The 20252-nt window shown below is 43.9% G+C and overlaps 1 protein-coding gene across 2 annotated transcripts in view; it reads right to left on the reverse strand.

Moving 5' to 3' along the window:
• Positions 1-20252, reverse strand: part of Rasgrp1 (RAS guanyl releasing protein 1) — a 59027-nt gene that overhangs the window by 6054 nt on the left and 32721 nt on the right. For both annotated transcript variants that reach the window (XM_028766976.1, XM_028766977.1), the window contains exons 3-15: positions 19249-19354; positions 15628-15690; positions 14216-14347; positions 12193-12346; positions 9005-9178; positions 8061-8177; positions 6002-6277; positions 4366-4446; positions 3362-3466; positions 2574-2683; positions 1816-1960; positions 861-897; positions 83-235 (exon numbers count right to left, since the gene is read on the reverse strand). In XM_028766976.1, the coding sequence (XP_028622809.1) occupies positions 83-235; positions 861-897; positions 1816-1960; positions 2574-2683; positions 3362-3466; positions 4366-4446; positions 6002-6277; positions 8061-8177; positions 9005-9178; positions 12193-12346; positions 14216-14347; positions 15628-15690; positions 19249-19354 (1653 nt within the window). The remainder of the gene's footprint in view (positions 1-82; positions 236-860; positions 898-1815; positions 1961-2573; positions 2684-3361; positions 3467-4365; positions 4447-6001; positions 6278-8060; positions 8178-9004; positions 9179-12192; positions 12347-14215; positions 14348-15627; positions 15691-19248; positions 19355-20252) is intronic.

A 20252-nucleotide genomic window follows, 5' to 3' on the forward strand; every position in this document is an offset into this window, starting at 1 on the left:
GTATCAACATGCAGTGATCATTCTTACCCTCTAAATTTGACCCACCCCACATTCACAGCAAACATTCCCAGTGCCTACTTACCATGGAGCAGATCTTTGGTTCCCAGTGGACAAAGGCTGGACATTGGCACCACAGAGCTGATGTTCTCTGTGGATAATGCTGGGCTCTTGGTTCGTTTCTTGCACTCAAACACTACCAGGTCTTTGCACTGTTTGTGGCAGTTCATCCCACAGTCTGCAAACAAGACATTGTACTCAGAAAGTCTTTCACTTCTTTAGCATCTCTCTTGCAACCAAATTCATGGAGTGCTTTCTTGTCAAACCCGGCTGGTCTAGCCTCTGGAGCTAGGACACCTGACATTCTTATTGAATCTAGGTAAGATCATCTCATTATACTTAATCCCCTTGGTAGGCCCTGGAGCCTGTTATCAGTGAGTCTTGGAATCAAGCAGTATCTCCTCATCTGGAGAGAAGAGATGCTGACTTAGCAAATATTGGTCCTGTGGTATCTGCTGATAAAAGGAAAACCTGACCTGGGCCTTTAGTAACCTTATCTAGAAGTGATTCCCTTTCCTCGAGGATCTATCCTACAAGGAGCACAGCCATCTGCATTTTTAGAGCAACTGAGGCAAAGAGAGGGTCTTGTAGAGGGAGAAAGCTGCTTGACTGGTCTTACAGGCACCCCCTCTTGGCTGGCAACAATCCCTCTCAGGGGGTTCTTCAGAAACCAGTTTGGATGCAAGGCTCTGAACTCAGCCAAGGAAGCTTGAACTGAATGGACAACTATGCACAAGAAATGTTATCAATGCGAGCTCTTCAGATGAGGGAAAATGTCCCTAGTCCCTGAAGCTGAGACTTACCTTTACAACGATAGCCTTGCTTGATCACGCCCCAGAGCTACAAGGCAGAGAAGAGAATATGCCATAGGTCATTCACCTGTCTGGTGGGAGGCTACACCTTGGCACTCACTCTTTGTCCTCATCCTACTGTGTACGACATGGGTATACCCTGGTGGCTCCCTCATGTCCTGTTCCTCTGACAAGAAGCTGCTGATCAAAGACAGCTGCTACCTATGCAAGAACTCTGTATGACCCAGCATACGCTTGATGGGAATGACAACAGGTTCCTGGGTCAGAAACTCTACCTTGGAGGAAATTATTAGTTGGATTGGGACAGAAAACAAACAGCACTCAAGTAATCTTTGAGATACAATTTTTAAGAAATTAGTTTATTTTTAGATGACTTCCCCCGTGTATATAATACACTATAGTCACACCCATCACTCCATCCCACCCTCTTTTATCCTCCTCCCATCCCTACCAACCCCTCCTCTCAGTATGTTCCCTTCCCACTGATGTATCTTTTGAGTTTTTGTTCTGGGACATGCTGAATTTAACCAGGACATCTTTGTGGGAATAGGCATAAAGAGACCCACTGGAACATGGGTAACTTCACTTCTCTTGAAAGGAGAAGAAAGACATCTCAATTTCTTATTCTCTAACATTTGAAACAGCATGTAACACTTTTTAAAGGTCTATCCAAATTTCACATTTCTGTACCATTTGTTCCAGAATTTTAATGTACCAAGGGAGGTTAAAAAAAAAGCAGGAAAAATTAGACAGGCTAAACCCATACTACAGAGGACTATGCTTTCTGGGTATTCTCTTGGGCTCTGAGCTGGAATGAGTGAGTATATGAAGATTTTGAGGCCATGACTGTTTTACTAGTTTAAACTGTCCTGTACACACACACACACACACACACACACACACACACACCCCAAGTTCAACTCTGACACATTCTAAGAATACTTACAAAGCCAGCACAGTTGTCACAGAAGGTGGGCTTCAGGTAAGTGGTCTCTTGAAAGTTGTGTGGAAAGCCCAGGCCTAGCTTGGAATAGATGGAGCTGGCTCTCATGAAGTAGGCTGTGATCTCATCTCTGCTGATGAGGCCTTCCCTGCAGCAATGACAGGCAAGAAGGTCAGCAGAGGGAGGGTGGCCTCTCACCTTCGAAACAAACCTTTCGTTTTGTCCTCCCTATGGCTGCTCTATTGAGTTCTCCTCATAGTAAAGGCACAAGATAGCAGACTGCTCTCCACAGCTGGGAAAGGGCCAAACGTGTGTGTTTAAGACTCAAAAGGGAAGTGGTATGAAATGTGTGTATAGAGAGGCAAAGGCTGTATGCTATGGTGTCTGGCTTGAGATAGGAAGGACACGTGTAAAACCTACTGGCCATGCATTTGATTTTCTGTAGAGAACTAAGATAAAGCTCTTATAGCCATGAGACAAATGTAGAAAGTGTTGATATGACTATGAATTGTTTCCATAATCTGTAACACCAAAGCAAGAAAGAGGGCTAAATGTTTCCTCTTCAGTGGGTGGTATGGGGAGTCTTTGCATGTGAACTGTGTAGAAATCACATGGCTTTCACAGTTGGCTGCAGTTCAGACAAAGGGACAGAGGCCTTCACTGCTGGCTCACTTTTCCCAGCATGGATCACACAGGTGCGACAACACATGCATCTGTGAGTTCCTCAGTGACCACTCCCAGTCTCACATGCTGCACCTCACCTGTCTTTGTCCATCACACAGAAGGAAAATGGAAAGCTTGCAGCGATCTTCTCAAACTCCTCCTGAGAGATATAGCCATCCTGGTCAAGATCATAGTTCTTAAAGACAGACTGGGGAAAAAAAAAAGAATTTCTTCCATTTACTAAAGAGAAACCAGTCATCCCTCACACCAGGGCATATCCCAGGCCTCTGCTATCCTAGCCACTACAGGCTACTGAGGTGCTCGAACCCTGTAAATATCAACTGTGCCGTGCACTGGCTTCTGCACACAGCTTCTGCATTGTGTAGAGGATGGGTCAGTTCTCCCTCCACTCTGCCCTCCCTGCCGGGCTCCATTCCTTTCTCTGGGAAGCTCAGAGCCTAGCCTAATTGGAAGTGCACCCTTCCTTGAGTCCTGTGCTCCTCATTGTTCTGGATGTGTGACCCAAGTATAAAGACCACATGCAAATGAAACCCCCTCCTCACCAGTTAGCAGAGCCAACCAGTGCCAGGTTTCCTATTCTGGTTATCATTATTCTATGCTGACATTTGCTCCATACCAACCGGTAACTTTTAAACATACATGCTCCCCTACAAGGGTGTCTAAGCAAGGCAAATCCACCTACTGGAAACCAGTGTGTTGCCGTTTCCTCTGAAACATTCTACATGTGTGGAATGAAGCAGTTCTGTGTTCCCAGGCCCCACATTCTCACCTTTGTGTCCCTTACCACTCTGGCCCTTCCTCTTTCCCACCTCCTGATACTAAAGCAGTCCACAGCAGGATTTTGCCTGCTGAAACAGATACTTACGTCCACCATCCTTTGAACGTGTTTGCTGATAGTCTTCGGGTCAGGTTTGGGAGACACTCCAGAGGCCCAGTCCACTACAACTGGTGGCTTCGAAGGTGTCAGTGGCTAAAATGGAATAGAAAAACTCTTGTGACTAATACAGGGCAATGGGGCTCCTTCCTTTTTCGATACCCAATTGTGTGCTGTAGCAGCAGAAAAAGCACAGGTTCCTAAAGTGCTCCTATATGACCCTCAGTGGCAGTTGTCATCACCCAGTCTTAGGAGAGAGACCTGGGTGTGCTTTACCTGGAGGCAGACAACAATGTGCCTCACACAGCACTGTGTCTCATGCTACTGCCTCCTCCCATTTTCTTTTCATTCATTTATTTATTTGTTCACTTTATTGTCCCTCCAAGTCCCGCTCTCCCACACTCTTCCCCCACTCCCCCTCCCCTTCTCCTTAGGGAAGTGGACCCGCCCCCTAACCCATACCAATCAGCCCTGACATATTAAGTCACATTAGGATTAAGAGCATCCTCTCTCACTGAGGCCAGACAAGGCAGCCCAGATAGGGGAAAGGGATCCAAAGGCAGCAACAAAGTCTGAGTAAGAGACTCACTCCTGTTGTTAAAGGACCCATGTGAACACGAAGCTGCATATCTGCTACATATGTGTAGGGGGCCTAGGTCTGGTCCATGCATGCTCTTTGGTTGGTGGTGCTCTGTGGGTCGCCATGGGCCCAGCCTCGTCTCATTTATAAGTCCCTGGTAGATTGTACCATTCAGACCCTCTTTAGGTATTCAGTCATTTACTGTCCACACAGTAGTCCCTTTGTCTAAACCATAAGTTGTTTATGGATAATAATTGTATGTCACATGTATGTTGAGCATCTCTCTCTGTGCTTTGCGTAAAGCCAAGCACACAGCAGAAACAATATACTTAGGAAGCAGCGGACGGCCAGTGGAGAAGGAACTTGATGAGCTTTAGATGCCTGCCACACTCAAGGGACTTGATGAGAAACTCACCGGGGCTCTGTGGTTCCTTGGTTCACGGGCATAGGAAAGCTCATAGATTTCGTCTTCTGTGTAGTATAGATCCAGGGATAACTGCAGGTTGAAGCAGAACACTGTTAATTGCTGGGACAGTGTCTGCCTTTCCCTGAACTGAGGTTTCTTTCTTGGTTCAATTTTCCAGTGGTTCATTTTCTTGGTGCTTAGCAGAGTTTTTGCTTGTTTGTTTTTAGTTTTATCCATTTTCTTTTATGTGTGAGTGTTTTATCTGGATGTATGTATGTGTATCATGTACATGCTTTGTACCTGCAGAGGTCAGAAGAGGGCATTAGAATCACTGGAACTGGAGTCACTGATGTTTGTGAGTCACCATGTGGATGCAAGGAATTGAACCATGGGCTTCTGTAAGAGCAATGGGTGTCCTTAACCAGTGAGCCATCTCTCCAAACCCAGCAGTTTGTTTTTAAAATCCACTAAGTGCTGGCCAGTAAGATGTCACTTGTTGTGACCTGAAACCCACATTTAGCTGGAAGAAGAGAAATGACTCCACAAAGTCGTCTTCTAACATCCACTCTTGCATCGTGGTATACATACATGCATACATACATACATACATACATACATACATACATACACACACCTTCTTTTTCTCCAAATAAAATAAAAGTTTGGCTAGTATAAGACCTGATATTTCAATAGGGAACCCATTAATTCTTTCTTATTAGAATATTCTTTAAATACTGACAAAGTTTCAAGATGTTCTCTTTAAATTGAGATTTACTGTCTGCTTCTGTAGAGAGTTGATGTTGGTGTCTGAGACTTGCCAAAGTCACATGATTAAAGAAAAAGGGCCTAGAATGTGGCCTGAGCTGTGACTGGAGCCTGTGGCATCACCAGAGTGCTCTGGGAGACCATGGTCTTCATCCCTTCCACTTTGTACAAAGAAGCAGGTTTCAACTTGTGATTTGAGAACAGGAGGAGAAGTTCGAATCACCTCAGACTGTACGGACCAGACTTGGAGAGTATAGGCCCATGTTCATGCAGCTGGCACACCTGAGCATCACAGCTTTGGAAGGAAGTACAGCTGATTTCACCCCATACCTACTACAAACTCAGATCTCCACTCCCCATACCTGTCCTTGGCTGGAAAGTCTTCAGGCACAGAGATCTAAGCTGAAAGTAACAGGACCCCAAGAACATCTCATTTTCTTGTTTTGTTTGGCTAGTTTTCACTCCTTTCTTACTGTACTTTATGAGAGTACCCTGTCTCTACTTGTGATCAGCTCCATCTTGAGAGCTTAGAGACAGCTTTTGCAGGAGTAGGAGAAGACCCCTAGAATTCTGCAAGGCACACTGCTTAAAACAAAGTCAGTTTCCTGGGTCCCATTCCCCAGCCTGAGTCTAAGTTGAGGTCGCTGTTACTTAATAATGTCAACTCCTTTGTATAGTTGGTCTTTGTGCTTCTGTATCCCATCCATAAAGAGGAGATGGTTCTACTCTGTAGCTAGTATATGAGAAGGAAAACAGACTCCCCCTTCCTCCCCACAACCTTCCTCCCCACAACCCTCCTCCCCACAACCCTCCTCCCCACAGTACTCCCTCCCCAGTTTATAGCTAGTACTTAGCAGTTATTCTTCCATGGGAATCTCACCGTCAGCAGGTGCACCAAGTCCTTGTTGGCATCTAATGGTGGGGCCACCTCCTGTAGCTGGACCAATTCATTGATATGATTGTAAAGGGCCAGGAGCTTTTGGACGTTCACCTTCCCATCTTCCAGATAGTCGGGCATGGCTTCGTACAGGGATATGAGGTCCTTGAGGTGCACACCCAGTATGGGGATTTTGAAGTGGGTGCACTCCCCATAGGCTCGCCTGTAGTTGTCATAGTTTCTGCAGGAGGACAGCAGTTCAGTCATCTCACCCAGAACCTACAAAACAGAACAAATTGGTCACTGGCACCTGCAGGGCCTAGTATTCTGTTCGTAGCAGCCACCTTGCTTACTCTCAGGCCTGCCACGGTTTTACTCCATCCCTCATATGTTGGATAGTGAGTGATACATCTAATTAGTATCTATTACAACTCCCCAGTTAAAACTCCAGCTACATCAAATGTCAAAGGATAGTCATAAACAAAGTATGTGTTCCTCAATATCACTACAGTTTAATTTAAATAGGATTTTATCATTATATATTAAAAGTGATTTAGTTTTAGAACTAATATAGGCACATGACACAACAATTAAAGGTACAGGACTATACAGTAAATAATAAATGCTTTTTCTAACCCCAAACCATGATTTGCCTTCCCTAGTGCCCTTAAAAGCTCTCAGAATCATTGCACTGAATTGGCACACGAGGTCAGCAGGTGCCGCCTTTGCTGTTGGCCTGGGAAAGGATGTGTTTCATTTGGTGGAGCTGCAGTAGTGTAGTGCAGGTTACTACTCTGTGGCTCAGGGTTCTCAAGATGGACCTATGTCTGGAGGGAGCAGCCAGATACATTCTTTTCAAACACACCGGGTTCATGTCAGTTATAGAGCCCCATCCTCCAAGTGCAACAATGCCCAACTTTTCAGAAGCAAAGATGTGGAGCAACCTTGCCAGTCATCTTTTCCCATGAAATAACCATATTAGACAGTATGACAAATTCTTTTAATAGAAATGTGTCTAACAAGAACTGTCTCTATACAGTGAGGAAGTAGAGACTTAGACTGTGCCCACTCAGTCACTCTGAGACAGCAAGGGAGCTCCCTCTTCACCCCTTTCTCCAATACTGCTGGCGAATGTGAGCTACATGACATCACAAGGTGGGATGCACGGCAGAATGTAGGGCATAGTAATTTTTGTTACTGTTTCTGTGGCTTCTGATACACAGGCGATCTTTCAGTGTGTTAGAGAATGTTATGGAATGACCAAAGATGCCCCCTGTTTGCCCAGCCATAGGGGATGAAAGCGGAAACAAAAAGGACTCCTTGAAAGGAGGATGAATACATGGAGTAGATGGATAAGGACAGGGAGACCTATGAATATATCCCCCAAAAGCTCCTTTTCCAGTGTAGGATGGTTTTATTTGTGGATAGTAAAGTCCCTTGTCATTAGATGACTATGCCTGAACAGCCATTGTTAGCTATCCCATGCCGTGCATGGCTCACTACACCATGCTGAGTGGTACTTACACCAACAGCTCTCTGCATATCCTGTGATATCTAACTAAGAATGTAGGACAGTGCATGAGACCACACCCGAGTAAAACGTGTTGCAAGACTGCAGCAAATGGCGGGGGATGTAACTCAATGATCAGGCTCTTCCCAACAATACTGCATCTAAAGAATACATCTCCAACTCTGAAATTCAAGTGTCCAGACAGCCTGCAAGTGTTCTAGTAAGCTAGTGTTCCGGGTTGCCACTGTGTAAATGCCCTTGTTGAACAACTGAATTTCTAATCATTTTGGGAAGAAAAAAATCTAAAGTAAGGAGAGCTGGGCAAGGGAGTCAATGACAAGGATGGTAACTGAACTTCCAACACCTTGTAGACACACAGGAAAGAGGCACACATTATTTTAAGAGGGGCACAGTGATACTGAGGCCACACACACTCTGGGGTCTGTGTGACTCATCCATCCTGATTTCCTTGGAGTTTGCCTCCTTGGCCCCTAATCTTGTTGACAAGAGATGTGGTGGCCCTAATGACCTGAGAGAAGACAGCTCACTGACCTTATTGATCTCATGTGGGACATGTGAACTTGTCTCCTTGAGCCTGGAGATGGAGCTGTGACACAGTCCCCCAATCACAGCCATCAGCGTGTTGAAGTTCTGTAGCTGGTGGAGCTTCTGTGACACAGAGGACAGATGACAGCAGAATCACTGTACATGTCGTTACATGGCAGTGCTTAGAAGCTGACGTCGCTACTCTGTACATTTTCCATATAGTTAGAATTAACAGTCAGGAGCAAGAGTTTTCTCCAGACTAAAGCAAGATTGGCAGGGATGTCATATGCATCTGATCTGTGGACTACCATCTAAATTGTTGATTTCCAAGAATTATTGAGAACATACGCAACAAAGACTTCTGAACACAACCCCATAAATTCTGGTTCCATGGACTAAGGGTAGGCTTATACAATATGTCTAATCTGTCTTTAATGAGTATTAGAGAAGGTGGACAATTTCCAAACTTGGAGAATCACTGGTGTAGACAACCCAGAGTCAGAAAATATAATAATCACGATCTTATTGCCTTTATCCTATTGCCAGGCTTATTATTAAGGTAAAGATGTGATTTCCCTGTGAGATCCTTGTGCTGGTAAAGGATAACAGCCGGGGAAGAGAAGTTTGACTCTCTGACCCTCAAAAGCTGAGTATGCCATCCAGTAGAGTCTCGAACCTAGGACCTAAGACAACTCAGGCTGGTCTGGCTCCAGTGAAGTTGAGAATTGCCCATGTGGCTAGTTATGAGAAAATAAAGTGTGTCCTGAAAAACACCAAAGAGTTGGGTCCTGATCCTGAGATGGCCCATGTGGCCTTCCACGTTGCTCTTGGGTGAGAATGCAGGAGACAACAAAGCCACTGTGGGTCTGAAGGGACGTGATTCAGACTAGGCTCAGGGATAGGTCATTTGCCTCGTGGACTAGGATGAACGTCTCAATGCAACCACTCACCTGAGCCACGTGGATGAACTTGATGAAGACCTCTGCCCGGAGCTGCGGGGTGGGACGGCTGAGAACCATCAGCTGTACCCACTGGGAGATGCCATTGCACAGGGCAATGGACCGCTCCATGGTGGGGTTCTCCTTTACGCAGCTATTCACAAGGTAATTTTGATAATCAGAGAACTGGAGGGAAAAAAGACAGCCATCAGAATGGAGCACTGGTATCCTTGGAGTTCTGAGAGGGATGTCAGCTCTGCTCAGCGGTGGTTGGGAACTGGCATGGGCAAACAAAGCTATGCCACCTCCCTGGCATCAGGTCAAAAAGAATGATGGGAGGGAGATCACATCAGGCCCTTCTACATCAAGTCCAATTGGCACACAAGGATGAGTACACATCAGTTAGCCCAAATAGCATACTTGAGTAGATAGTTTTCTTTCTTTTCTGAATAGAGCATACTATAATAGAAAATGGGTATTAGTTCCAGCTCTGAATCTTCAGTTGAAGAACACAATTTATCTCTCCACCTGCTATCTAAAAATCTGTGATCTTAAAGGCTCCCTATCCAAGAACCTGCTTTAAGCATCAAGATAACACACAGTATGGAAGAACTTCTGTTCCTAATGGTGCTACACAAATGTGAGGTAGTGCTAATCGGAGAGTTAGCCTCCTAACACTAGCCTGTCTGAACTACCTCATACTCACAAACTTGAGCAGAAGCCGAGTGAGAAGGATACCTGGAACATGGCTAACTAATCACACAGTGGCCAGGTTTCCCAACTATGGATAACAATGGGACTACATGTGTGAGGCTGAAATATTCTGGACAGTCTGGTCTATGTGATGATTATAGCTCACATGCCCCTTCCCCAAGAATCTCTTAGCTTCAACAGTAAAGAAGAACCTAGTCTCCAGGGGTACTCCTATGGGGGCCCTGGTGCTGTGCCAAACTCTGTACTTTGAAAGCCAGTGTGGGCAGGTGAAATAACTCGAAGGACATTCTCAAAGCATCAAGGCTGATCTAAGTGCCAATGCACGGCTTGCCACTCTACCTTTCTACTGCTCTGGAGATGATGGGAGTTCCCAATCAGATGAAGAGACTCCAACCAGCCTCTACTGATACCTGCTAGACTTGTAGTATGATGGGAAATAAATTTTAGCTTTGTTAAGGCGTGTGTGTATGTGTGTGTGTGTGTGTGTGTTAGAGAGAGAGAGAGAGAGAGAGAGAGAGAGAGAGAGAGAGAGAGAGAACATGAATGTGTATCCCCCCTAAATACACACCCAGCCTTGCCTAATAAAACAGATGTCCATTACCCAATCCCCACCCACGATGCTGGTGAGCAGATGCATTTGAGCAGGACAGAAGCACTCTTCAGAAAAACTGTGAGATTGCTACAGAAAGCAAAGGTCTTCTTTGTTCTAAGAGGAAGCTGTCACCCCCTCACTCCAATGAATACATTATATTCCTTCTCACTTGAAATATGTTCAACCTACTTGTCTTACTTTTCTTTTTAAACAGAGAATTATCCATGTAATATAATTCTTCTAGGAAGTGTTAAATAAAGAAATCACAGCAGAGATACATTTTCCTACAGCTTCATGTTGGATGGAAACTTATTGTTTGAGGAAGAACAAAAACAAACAAGAGTCTGCTGAAATAGCCTTCTATGAAGGGGCCAGGCCACTCAAAAGATACTGAAGCTTTCATTTGTAAACAGAATACTGTTCAACCCTGAGATGCTGGCTTTCATTGACTCTCTTACACTGATCATCACTTCCATCTTCCCAGCCAAACATTGGCATAAAGCAGACACCACACAGGCCAGGGGCTGCTCTGCCAGTGTCTCCAGCACAGCTCTGATTTCTAGGGGAATAATGTCTCTTTTCAGAGACCATCTGTCCAGTCTTGGGACAGGCGAGGTAGGTTAAATGGAAAAATCCCCAGCTGAAGCTTCACAGTGGGGCCCAGCACTCTGAGGAATGCTCACGAGGAATCTGGGTGGTTGGCACAGGGGGGTGTTTGGAGATAATCAGTCCTGAGTGGAATCTCCTAGGCTCTTGGTTGGGCGATGACAGGATATCAATGTTATGGGAGAAGGTATGACGTAATCACTGTGATCTGGTTTACTCTTTTCTGTCCACACACAGCTAGGCTCAATAAGTTGGCGCTGAGTGATTGGGACACATGAGTTCTAACCCCAATAAGCAGTTCAGACTTTGCTCGTCATCCTGCTGGCCCTCCATCCCACACCTGGGAGTCCAGGTCATTCTAGGTCAGGCAATGCAGTACTGTCTGGTGTCAAAGCAAAATTGAAGACAGTACCTGTGGGAGGGGATCCTGAATAAGTGTATCATGCTTCAGAAAAGCACATTGGCCACTGACAGTGTGTTGCATCTAACATGGTGGCAAGTTCTCTTGGGTGGGTGACAAGTTCTCTTGTGTGGAATAGTGTTCTTTGGTGTCCTGTAGAGTTAGCTGTGAGAACTACAGTGAGAACAGGATGTGCTGTGATCTTTCCCTGTTGTTGATGGTGATGTTGAATCCCTTCCCCTTCATCTCTCTTTGCTCTGCTTGGCTACAGCAACAGCGTGAGTTAGCACAGTTTGCTTCTAGAAATATGATAATGCTGGCCAGGTTGGCACCATTTTAGGGATTTAGGTATGCTTTGGAATAAATTGGTCACATCTGTTTTAGCATTAGGACCTCCCAGAGCTGTTTGAAGCCTACCCTGGAATTCCAACTCTTATTCCCCATTTTATATTTTCTTTCTCTCTCTCTTCCTTCCTTCTTTCCTTCCTTCCTTCTTTTATTTCTTTTCTTTTTTTTTTGGTAAAGGTTACGTAACAATTTTCTAAAAGTCTAATGATGATCAGGGGTAAAGGGCATGTGTACCGTCATATAAGCATGCATGCAGTATATATCATGCAACTCCCCCAGTGTCATAGCTTGATAGGTTGAGTGAATGCTGGGGTGGTATGTGGGCACAGAAGGTATGGGGTGGGGAAACAAGGCATTGGCAGCCAAAGGAATTCTGATGGCATGGGGTTTCCAGATCCTGGGATGCCTGCTAAAGAGTCTTCCAACATCGTGCCAAGGAAAGCATCATGCTGGGTTAGGAGGGAAACTGGCTGCTGACTTTCTCTGCTTATATCCACAAGTGTCCCAGAGTAGCTTTCCTCATTCCCCTTGTCTACGTACAGATATCCTTCGGAAGGACTTGAACTCAAGGTAGGTGAGGTGTTCAGACAGTTCTTCAGGTTCCAGATGGTCAAACAGCAGGGACACTTTCCGCTTCTTGCTGGTATTTGATTTTATCCTTTGAGTCAGTTTCCTGGACCAGTCTCGAGAATTACTTTTGTGAGTAAATGAGAAAGGGAGAAGACAAGGAAAGTCAGTCCCAAGTGCTTTTCCTGAGTAAGCATACTAGTGTTACCCACAGAATTCCCAAAGCATAGTTAGCAAGCTCCATTTGGCAAAATGATGCATAAACGGAGTTTCCCCAGTCCATCTTGCTTTTCCTGATAACCATTCAAAGAAATGAGCCTTTTGGAGGCAGCAAGAGAGACAGGAGGGCAGTGGGAAAGGGGCATTTTTAGTCCCTGTTCCTGACTCTTCTTCTGACTTTAGTGTGCCTATTCCTTCGATGTCTCTCTGTGTTCCATTAGTCCTGTTAGGGTTATGGGACTGTTGGTGGAAGTCATAAGAGAGAGCTAATTTTCATGCCAGAAGAGCTCAGAAAAGAATAGAGAGAAGACAGCATGCCTCAAGAAATTGCTGACAACAACATGTGGTCACACTGGGCAGAAACAAGTCATTTTCCTCTAATGTTCCCAGTTACAAAAACGACCATAGAAAAACTGACCCTAGAATGACCGAGTTATTCCCCAATGTCCTCACAGCCCACCCCAGAGTCTTTCTTAGTTTCAGTTTCATACTAAGCAGAGGAAAGCAGCCAGTGTTGAAAGGCAGCGGGGTGCAGGCTTGGGTTTCTAAACAGGCATTTCTGAGAGCTTTGACTCTTGACACAAAGAGTCCCTGGTTTTAAGCTTGGGAAAGGATACAAATTCTATGGACCTCTTCCCCACCTGTACTCACGACTCTCAAATGCCTAGCAAAGGAAAACATAACTCATGATTCCTTAAATATATCAGGTCAGGAAATATCTTCAATTAACAATTCTAAAAAATGCACAGTGAAAGACATCGTGAGAGGAAATTTTGGGACAGAAGAATGAGGTTTTCAAGTGGCCCTGGGCTCTAGGGTTTTCATCTTTAAAATGAAAAGGTTGATATTTTTGGGTAAAAAAAAATTCTTTTATCTACCAAGTTATATAATACTAAGCAGTGGAGAACAGAGGACCAAACAGATGAACAAATTGATTTGGGATTGGGGGTGTGGCTTTGAAACCATCCCTTTGTGCATGAGTATCACAAGCAGGGATCGGAGGGTAGTTACAACTCTGCCACCAGTTCTCATCTGCACTGTGTCAAAATATTTGACAGTGATAAGTTGATGGATAGAGACCAGTCACAGACCCAGGCCAGTCACAGACCCTGGCCAGTTACAGACCCTGGCCAGTCATAGACCACAGGCAAAAACAGGAGTTTGGGTGAGTTGATGCCCCCAGTGCTGTAGTTCTAGAACTCTGTATTTTTGGAAATTTGTATTATTGCAAAACAATTGACCACACATAAAAACCCCAGCATGTAATATGTATGCCCTCCTTCCCCAAATTAAGAAGGGCTCATTTTCCAGAGTGAGCCAACTGTGTGAATAAGGAACTCAAAGAATGATGTGAAATATCCCCCAGTTCCCTTGAAGCTCTGGGAGTCAAATGATCTTTCACAGATATCTGTTAATGTTCTAAATCTCAGCTTGAGACATTCTGTAATAGTTCCTGGTGCATGTAAGTTCAGGAGTACCTGTTGCCCTAACTACTAAGGAGACCCTAGCCCAGATAGAAGGCTTTCAGTTTCTCATGGGATGGTTACCTTCTAGTCACGCCTGGCTTGCTCTGTTCTTTGTTCCCATCCCCTGCAACTTCCTTATTGGATAGCCTCTCTGCTTTTCTATTAAATGCCAAGTTATCTTTGGTAGGGCTCTCAGATCATGCTTGTCTGAGCTTCTTGGAGGTGGAGGCAGTGAGAGGCCCAGCAACACAGCTCAGGTTACTGGAGGAATGTGGACCCACCAAAGGACCCACCAGAACCTTGACACTCACATTTGTGTTGTGTCGATGAGATGGCAGTGGGACTCCTCACCATTGGCTTTCACCAGGTCTTGAAACTCTTCCATGGTGCTGGTCAAGCTGGCATCCATTTTGAACATGATCCAGAATTCTGTTATCCAATACCTACAAGGAGGGAGGAAGAAAGAGCCCTCAGCTCTGGGCCTCACAGTTGGGCAGATTCCCAAAGAAATCTGAGTCTACAAAAAAGTACTCAGAAGAAGACAGAGTGAGATTTGTTCTGTAGCAAAAGATCTGGGCATAGATGGCTTCAGGAAGGGAAGAAAACCATCTAGCAGGCTTCAGTGTCACCACACACAAATCAAATTTCTTTGAGAAGAAAAGGCATATCATATGAAAGAACCCAGACAGAATCTAGGCACAGCCATGTAGAAAAGCAACTGTCCAAAAATGGTGTGTGTATCTGTAAAGTATGTTTTTATTACATGTTAATATAACTATAAAAATAATGTTTATCATAACCTGTATAAACTAGAGAGAAGTCTTTACAACAGAAAGCTAAGCAAAAGCTACCTTTTGTTGTTGTTATTTTTTGAGACATGGTTTCTCTGTGTAGCCTTGGTTGTCCTGGCGCTTGTTTTGTAGACCAGGCTGGCCTTGAACTCAGAGATCTGCCTGCCTTTGTCTCCCAAATGCTGGGAGTGAAGATGTGCTAAAGCAAGGGGATGAAGGGATAGGAGTATGCAAGCAGAAAGCAGTGAAAAGGACAATATTGTTTCAAAATGCCATAATAAACCCCACCAACTTTATGTTACCTTAAAAAATAGTAAAAAAAAATACTAAAAAATGAAATAAGGAAGGATATATACAAAACGGTAGTTGGTTATGAGCATTTATTATATTGTTTTCAGAATTTTTAAAATGCTCAATGGGCTATATTACCATAATAATTAAGGATAAAATAAAGAAGAAAACAGAGACCCTTGATTATCCTTGTATCCTTCTCTTGACTCAAACTCATAAAACTAACAGAAATAAGAATAAAAGTCTTAAGCACAGGTACACTGGAGGAAATCCACTATTTGGCTGACTTTCCAATATTAAGTAAGGCCTTTACCCTTTGGTCTGTCCAGGGGGCAGCCATCAGTGTCCAAAGGTAGCCTACAGTGTCAGAGGCAGACTACAGTGTGAGAGGCAGACTACAGTGTGAGAGGCAGCCTACAATGTCAGAGGCAGCCTACAGTGTGAGAGGCAGCCTACAGTGTGAGAGGCAGCCTACAGTGTGAGAGGCAGCCTACAGTGTCAGAGGCAGCCTACAGTGTGAGGAAACCTATGCAAGGCTGAGAGGGAGAAGCAGGAAGGACCAGCAAGAGCAGAATTGTGGACAGCAGCTTTTCATCCCATCTCTCTCACTCCACACAGCCTTCAGATCACAGAGACATTACCTGACAAAATAGCAGATCTTCAGACAAATTCCTGGAGAATTCTTTTCCAAGGCATCCTTATATGTAGGATCATGGTTAAGGAAAATTGAAGCTGTATTACAGAAACCATAAAATACTTTGGAAGTATTTACCAAGTTAACCCCTAAAATGTGGGCAAATTACCTCGTGCATATGCCCTAGTGACTAGGAGCCCAACTGAATGAATGAGTTAGAAAGAGATTCCTTTAATTTTTAAAAATTTTTTCTAGTAACTGGTGTATATAATAACTATTTAGGTAGTGAGAACTCTCTACATATATATATTCAAATGCATTGAAAATTCAAAAGCAATACCATGAACATTACACACACACACACACACACACACACACACACACACACACACCAGGCATTAGTTGACTAACCTTGTATACTACATGGCAAGACAGACAAAGCCATAGAATAATATAAAAAATACAACCAAAGAGCATTTTATCAATCTTTATAATTATGAATATTTTGAAAGAACAAAAGAACACCCCTGTATTTAAGTGACTTTTGAGGTACATGGCAAGTGTATTTGTTTATTTAAGAATCAGATGAGAACTCTAGTCCAGTGGTGAATGTGGGTATGACCTACCATCTTTCTTCTTGACAGATTGAAGAGCAAGCTACCTCTCTTTCTATCCCACAAGGCTATGGCTTCTTTCTCTTTTAACAATGGGGAAATGATAATTGCAATATAGAGGTCAATGAATCACAGCTAGGCTGGAGAGAGGGGTCCAGCAACAAGCAGCTGAGATCACTAACTGGAGTAGAATCAGCCCTCTCTCAGAAGGAAACCTTTGGAAAAATTTGAGTTGAATACAGTGTTCCTAGAACCACAATGCTGTGTTTATGAGGAAGGCCTGTGTGCATTTAAAAAATATGTACACTTCAATAATTTCAAGCGCCTTGGACCCACAGGTTTGAAACTTCAGTGTTGGATATTTGATTAAGTGTAGTAGGTATGTAGTTTTAAGTTTAAATCTTACTGATTTTTTTTTTGCCCAGCTTTAGAACACCTAGAATAATGTTAACCCATTGGATAAATTACAACTCAAGAAAAATAAACCTAAAATGTAAATCTTAAAGGTGAACAAACTAAACTTGAAAACACAAAGAATTATGGTAAAATTTGTAATTTTAATAAATATAAGACTACTTTGGAAATTAAATATGAATATATTTATTTCTTATTGAATATATTCTTGAAATTAGAGCAAGTGCACACACACAGACACACACATCCAAATCACAACAAACCCACACAAAACCTCACAAATCAACAACACAATTAAAATCAAAGCATTCCAGTCTACCAGTGGCAAATGAATGAAGAGAAAAGTTCAGAAGTCAAGAACATAGAATGACTACACATTTCTTTGTTGCAATAAGAAAATGTGTAATGTCGGCATAAATAACACAAGGTACATTCTTGATACTTTTGAGGCGCTATGGTTTTTTCAATCTTTCAACTCGTTGAAGTATTTATTCTTCCTTAGTAAAAGGGAAGGATATAAACATGCACAAGCTTGCACATAAACATAGACACACACACTCACACCCACACACACACACACACTCACACCCACACACACCCCTCTTTTGAAAGAGCTAAGATTTAAATGCTAAGTCAATACTTTTTTTGTAGTGTATCCTCCTCGCTAGTTTCCAAGTATTTTGTGCACAGGAGATGTATTTTGTGCAGCCCTTGGACTAGGAAGTTTCCAAGCATCCTTCAGAAAGAGGAAGTCCCCCAGTCCTTGGCTAGTGGGCCATGGCAAAGACAGCCGGCTTAAGACTGAGCCTGCAGTTTTTGGTTTAAGCAATGGTATTGTTGCTTGCAACTGAAAATACAGAGCCAATGCACACTTAAAGAGGAACTGGTGTGCTAAGAGGAGTTAAGAAAAACAAAAACACAAGGGGCAAGCTAACAAATATATTTGAATCATTAAAATATCAGCAGGTCAAACTAGTCCAGACTTTCAAGAAAATCATTTATGAGAGACAAATGTAAACTTAAAAGTCATCCTGGGCCCACAGATTGATGGAGGACGTCATTGTGTGAAATGACCCACAAAAGGTTTCTGAGTGAGAAGACGCTGTGTGCAAGTGTGCTTAGGGGAGAGGTGACATGAGGACCTGGGAAGGACATGGGTGGGTACAGTTCAGAAGTCCTTGGAGAAAGGCCTCAGAAGCATGGGTTCTCGTTATGTCCAGTGCTTCTGGAAGGTATGAGCAAAGTCCACTGGGCCTGGCAGTTGAGAGGCCACAGCAACAGTGGAGGAAAGTCTGAGTGCTTGGGTAGGAGCCTCAGTTGTGTTCAGCAGTGGGTGGGAGTAGAGATTGGAGATTGTGAAGGCAGACTGTTTAAGAAGGTTTCACATCAAATTTCTAATCCTAACAGTCGAATAAAGGGGAAACAGGGTTAAGAGTTTATTTTTAGATGAGGGACATTTGAATGTGTCATGGCTGGGGAGCAGGTGCCACTGAAAGGCTGTGCAAGCGCGCAGAGGGGAGGGGGCGGAGTGTGGAGGATGTGATGGGCGGGCCGTGTAGGAGTTGCTGCAGAAACATTACCCAGTGGTGCCCCAAAGGAGGCCACTCAAGAACATGTAGTCCCAAAGCCAGCACATTTTGAGGAAGGAGTGCTTAATTGCTGGTGTTGTTCACAGTTGCTGGTGCATGGAGTCATAAAAAACATTGAATTGGTGTGAAACTCTCTGCAGAGGCCCACTCATCACAAGTATCTCTCATTAGGTGGCCCTCCCAACGCTCTACCCTGGGACAGTGGTCTCTGAGATGGAAGAGACAACTTCATGGTAATTTAGAGAAGGGTTGTGGTGTTTTCTTTTTCTATGCCAGGTTGTAGTGTTTCTTGTGCTTTCTGGAAAAGGATTTGCACAGTCGCACGTCCTGACTCAGCCCCAGAGACCTGGGCCTCAGGTGCTAGCTAACTGGTTTCATGTCTCCAACTGCAATTTTCCTTTGAGGACAACAGCTCACAGTGTCACCAGCATTTTGAAGGAAAAAGCAGGCAACTTCCATACCCTACAACAGGAGGTCTTCGTCCAGCAAGGTCTAACTGGCCCACAGTGTCACAGCCTAGACCAAGAAGGTCATGCAATGCAGGTGAAATAGCTGAACCTTTCTTCAAAGCCCAGGAGGGCTGAAGAACTCACATGAAGTCCCTCAAGAAATGCATCATTCAAGATTGACAACTGTCCTGGTTAGTCTGTGCAGGATGAATACGATTTGCGACTAATATATAATGAAAGATGTTTTTAAAAAATTCACAGGTGATGTTAATGTTACCTGCATTTGTATGTTGACTTTCTTGACCAACTACCACACAGAGAAATCTGCATAAATAATATTGTCCTACCTAAAAGAAGCTAGACACATAGATGCAGATATATAAGTTTGTAAACACACAGGTTCGCATGCACATGTGGACACACACACACACCCCAGTGCTCAAACACACAACCATTCCCTTAAAAGGACAGATAAAGGCATCTACTGCTCAGGTTTATTCCAAATCAACAAAAATGAAAGCACACTTGAAGTAGCAGCATACTTTCTGATGCCCAAGGATATAGATTCATGAGTTTTTGTAGCAGCTCAGCCGAGGAGATGATGATCCGGTGCATGGTTAGCATGACTTGCAACAGTTGGTTACTTCGACACAAGTTTCCATCCGCATCTGAAAGTGCAAAGAACAGCATGTGAGTCTCTCAGAAAGAGATGGTAGGAGGTGGGGGGAGGACCCTAACCCTCCTTCAAAACTCCAGGGGACAGACAGCTTAGGGCTGTTCAAACACAGCTCTCTTCCAGCTGCCCAGTGCTTCTCAGCGTCTTTCCTCCTAGATTTTACCATCCTCCTGTAACCCCTGCCTATCCCCAGTTGCTTATGAATCAAGCTGCCCCAAAGGTGATAGAGTCTTGTCAAAGGGATAACGTCTACATCTGGATTGAAAGCAGAGATAGCTGTAGGATTTATGGAACCTAATGTTTATGTAATTGGGGATTGAGAAGGACTTTCTCTAGCATCAGAGTGGGAAGTCACAGGATTAATATACAGTTAAAATAAATATCTTTCAAATGTTTTACAAAGGCACATGGCTAGTTAGATGTATTTCTAGGGCTGTGTCCTAGCCTTGGGCATGCAAGTGAGGGAACTGAAGTCCAAGCTATCCCACTTATAAGGTCCCTGTGGTGAAATAAAAGTAAACATTACATATGAAGAGTGATGGTGGATTTTGAGGGTCCACGATGATTTGCAAAAGGCACCACTAACTGCATATTTCCAAATCCCATTGGGTAGCAAGCTGCGTTCTATACAGAAGCATTGAGTGTAAAGATGCCCTTTGGAGTGCTTTCCATCACTGGCTTTGTTTCTATGGTATGAGATGTCTAGAGCTGTGCTGCTTGTCCCTACCCTGTCTACTCGATGACTTTCACCATGAATCTCAAATTGCTAGCTAGGTCCAGTTGGCTTTAGTCTTTTGAAACAATCAGCAAGGGATGGGAGGAGAAAGAAGTCAGATTGTTTTTTCCTCACCCCTCTCTGCTTTGACCTGTTTTCTACATCCTGGGTGAGT

The sequence above is a fragment of the Grammomys surdaster genome, unplaced genomic scaffold, assembly GCF_004785775.1.
Source record: "Grammomys surdaster isolate TR1022 unplaced genomic scaffold, NIH_TR_1.0 170, whole genome shotgun sequence".
NCBI lineage: Eukaryota > Metazoa > Chordata > Mammalia > Rodentia > Muridae > Grammomys > Grammomys surdaster.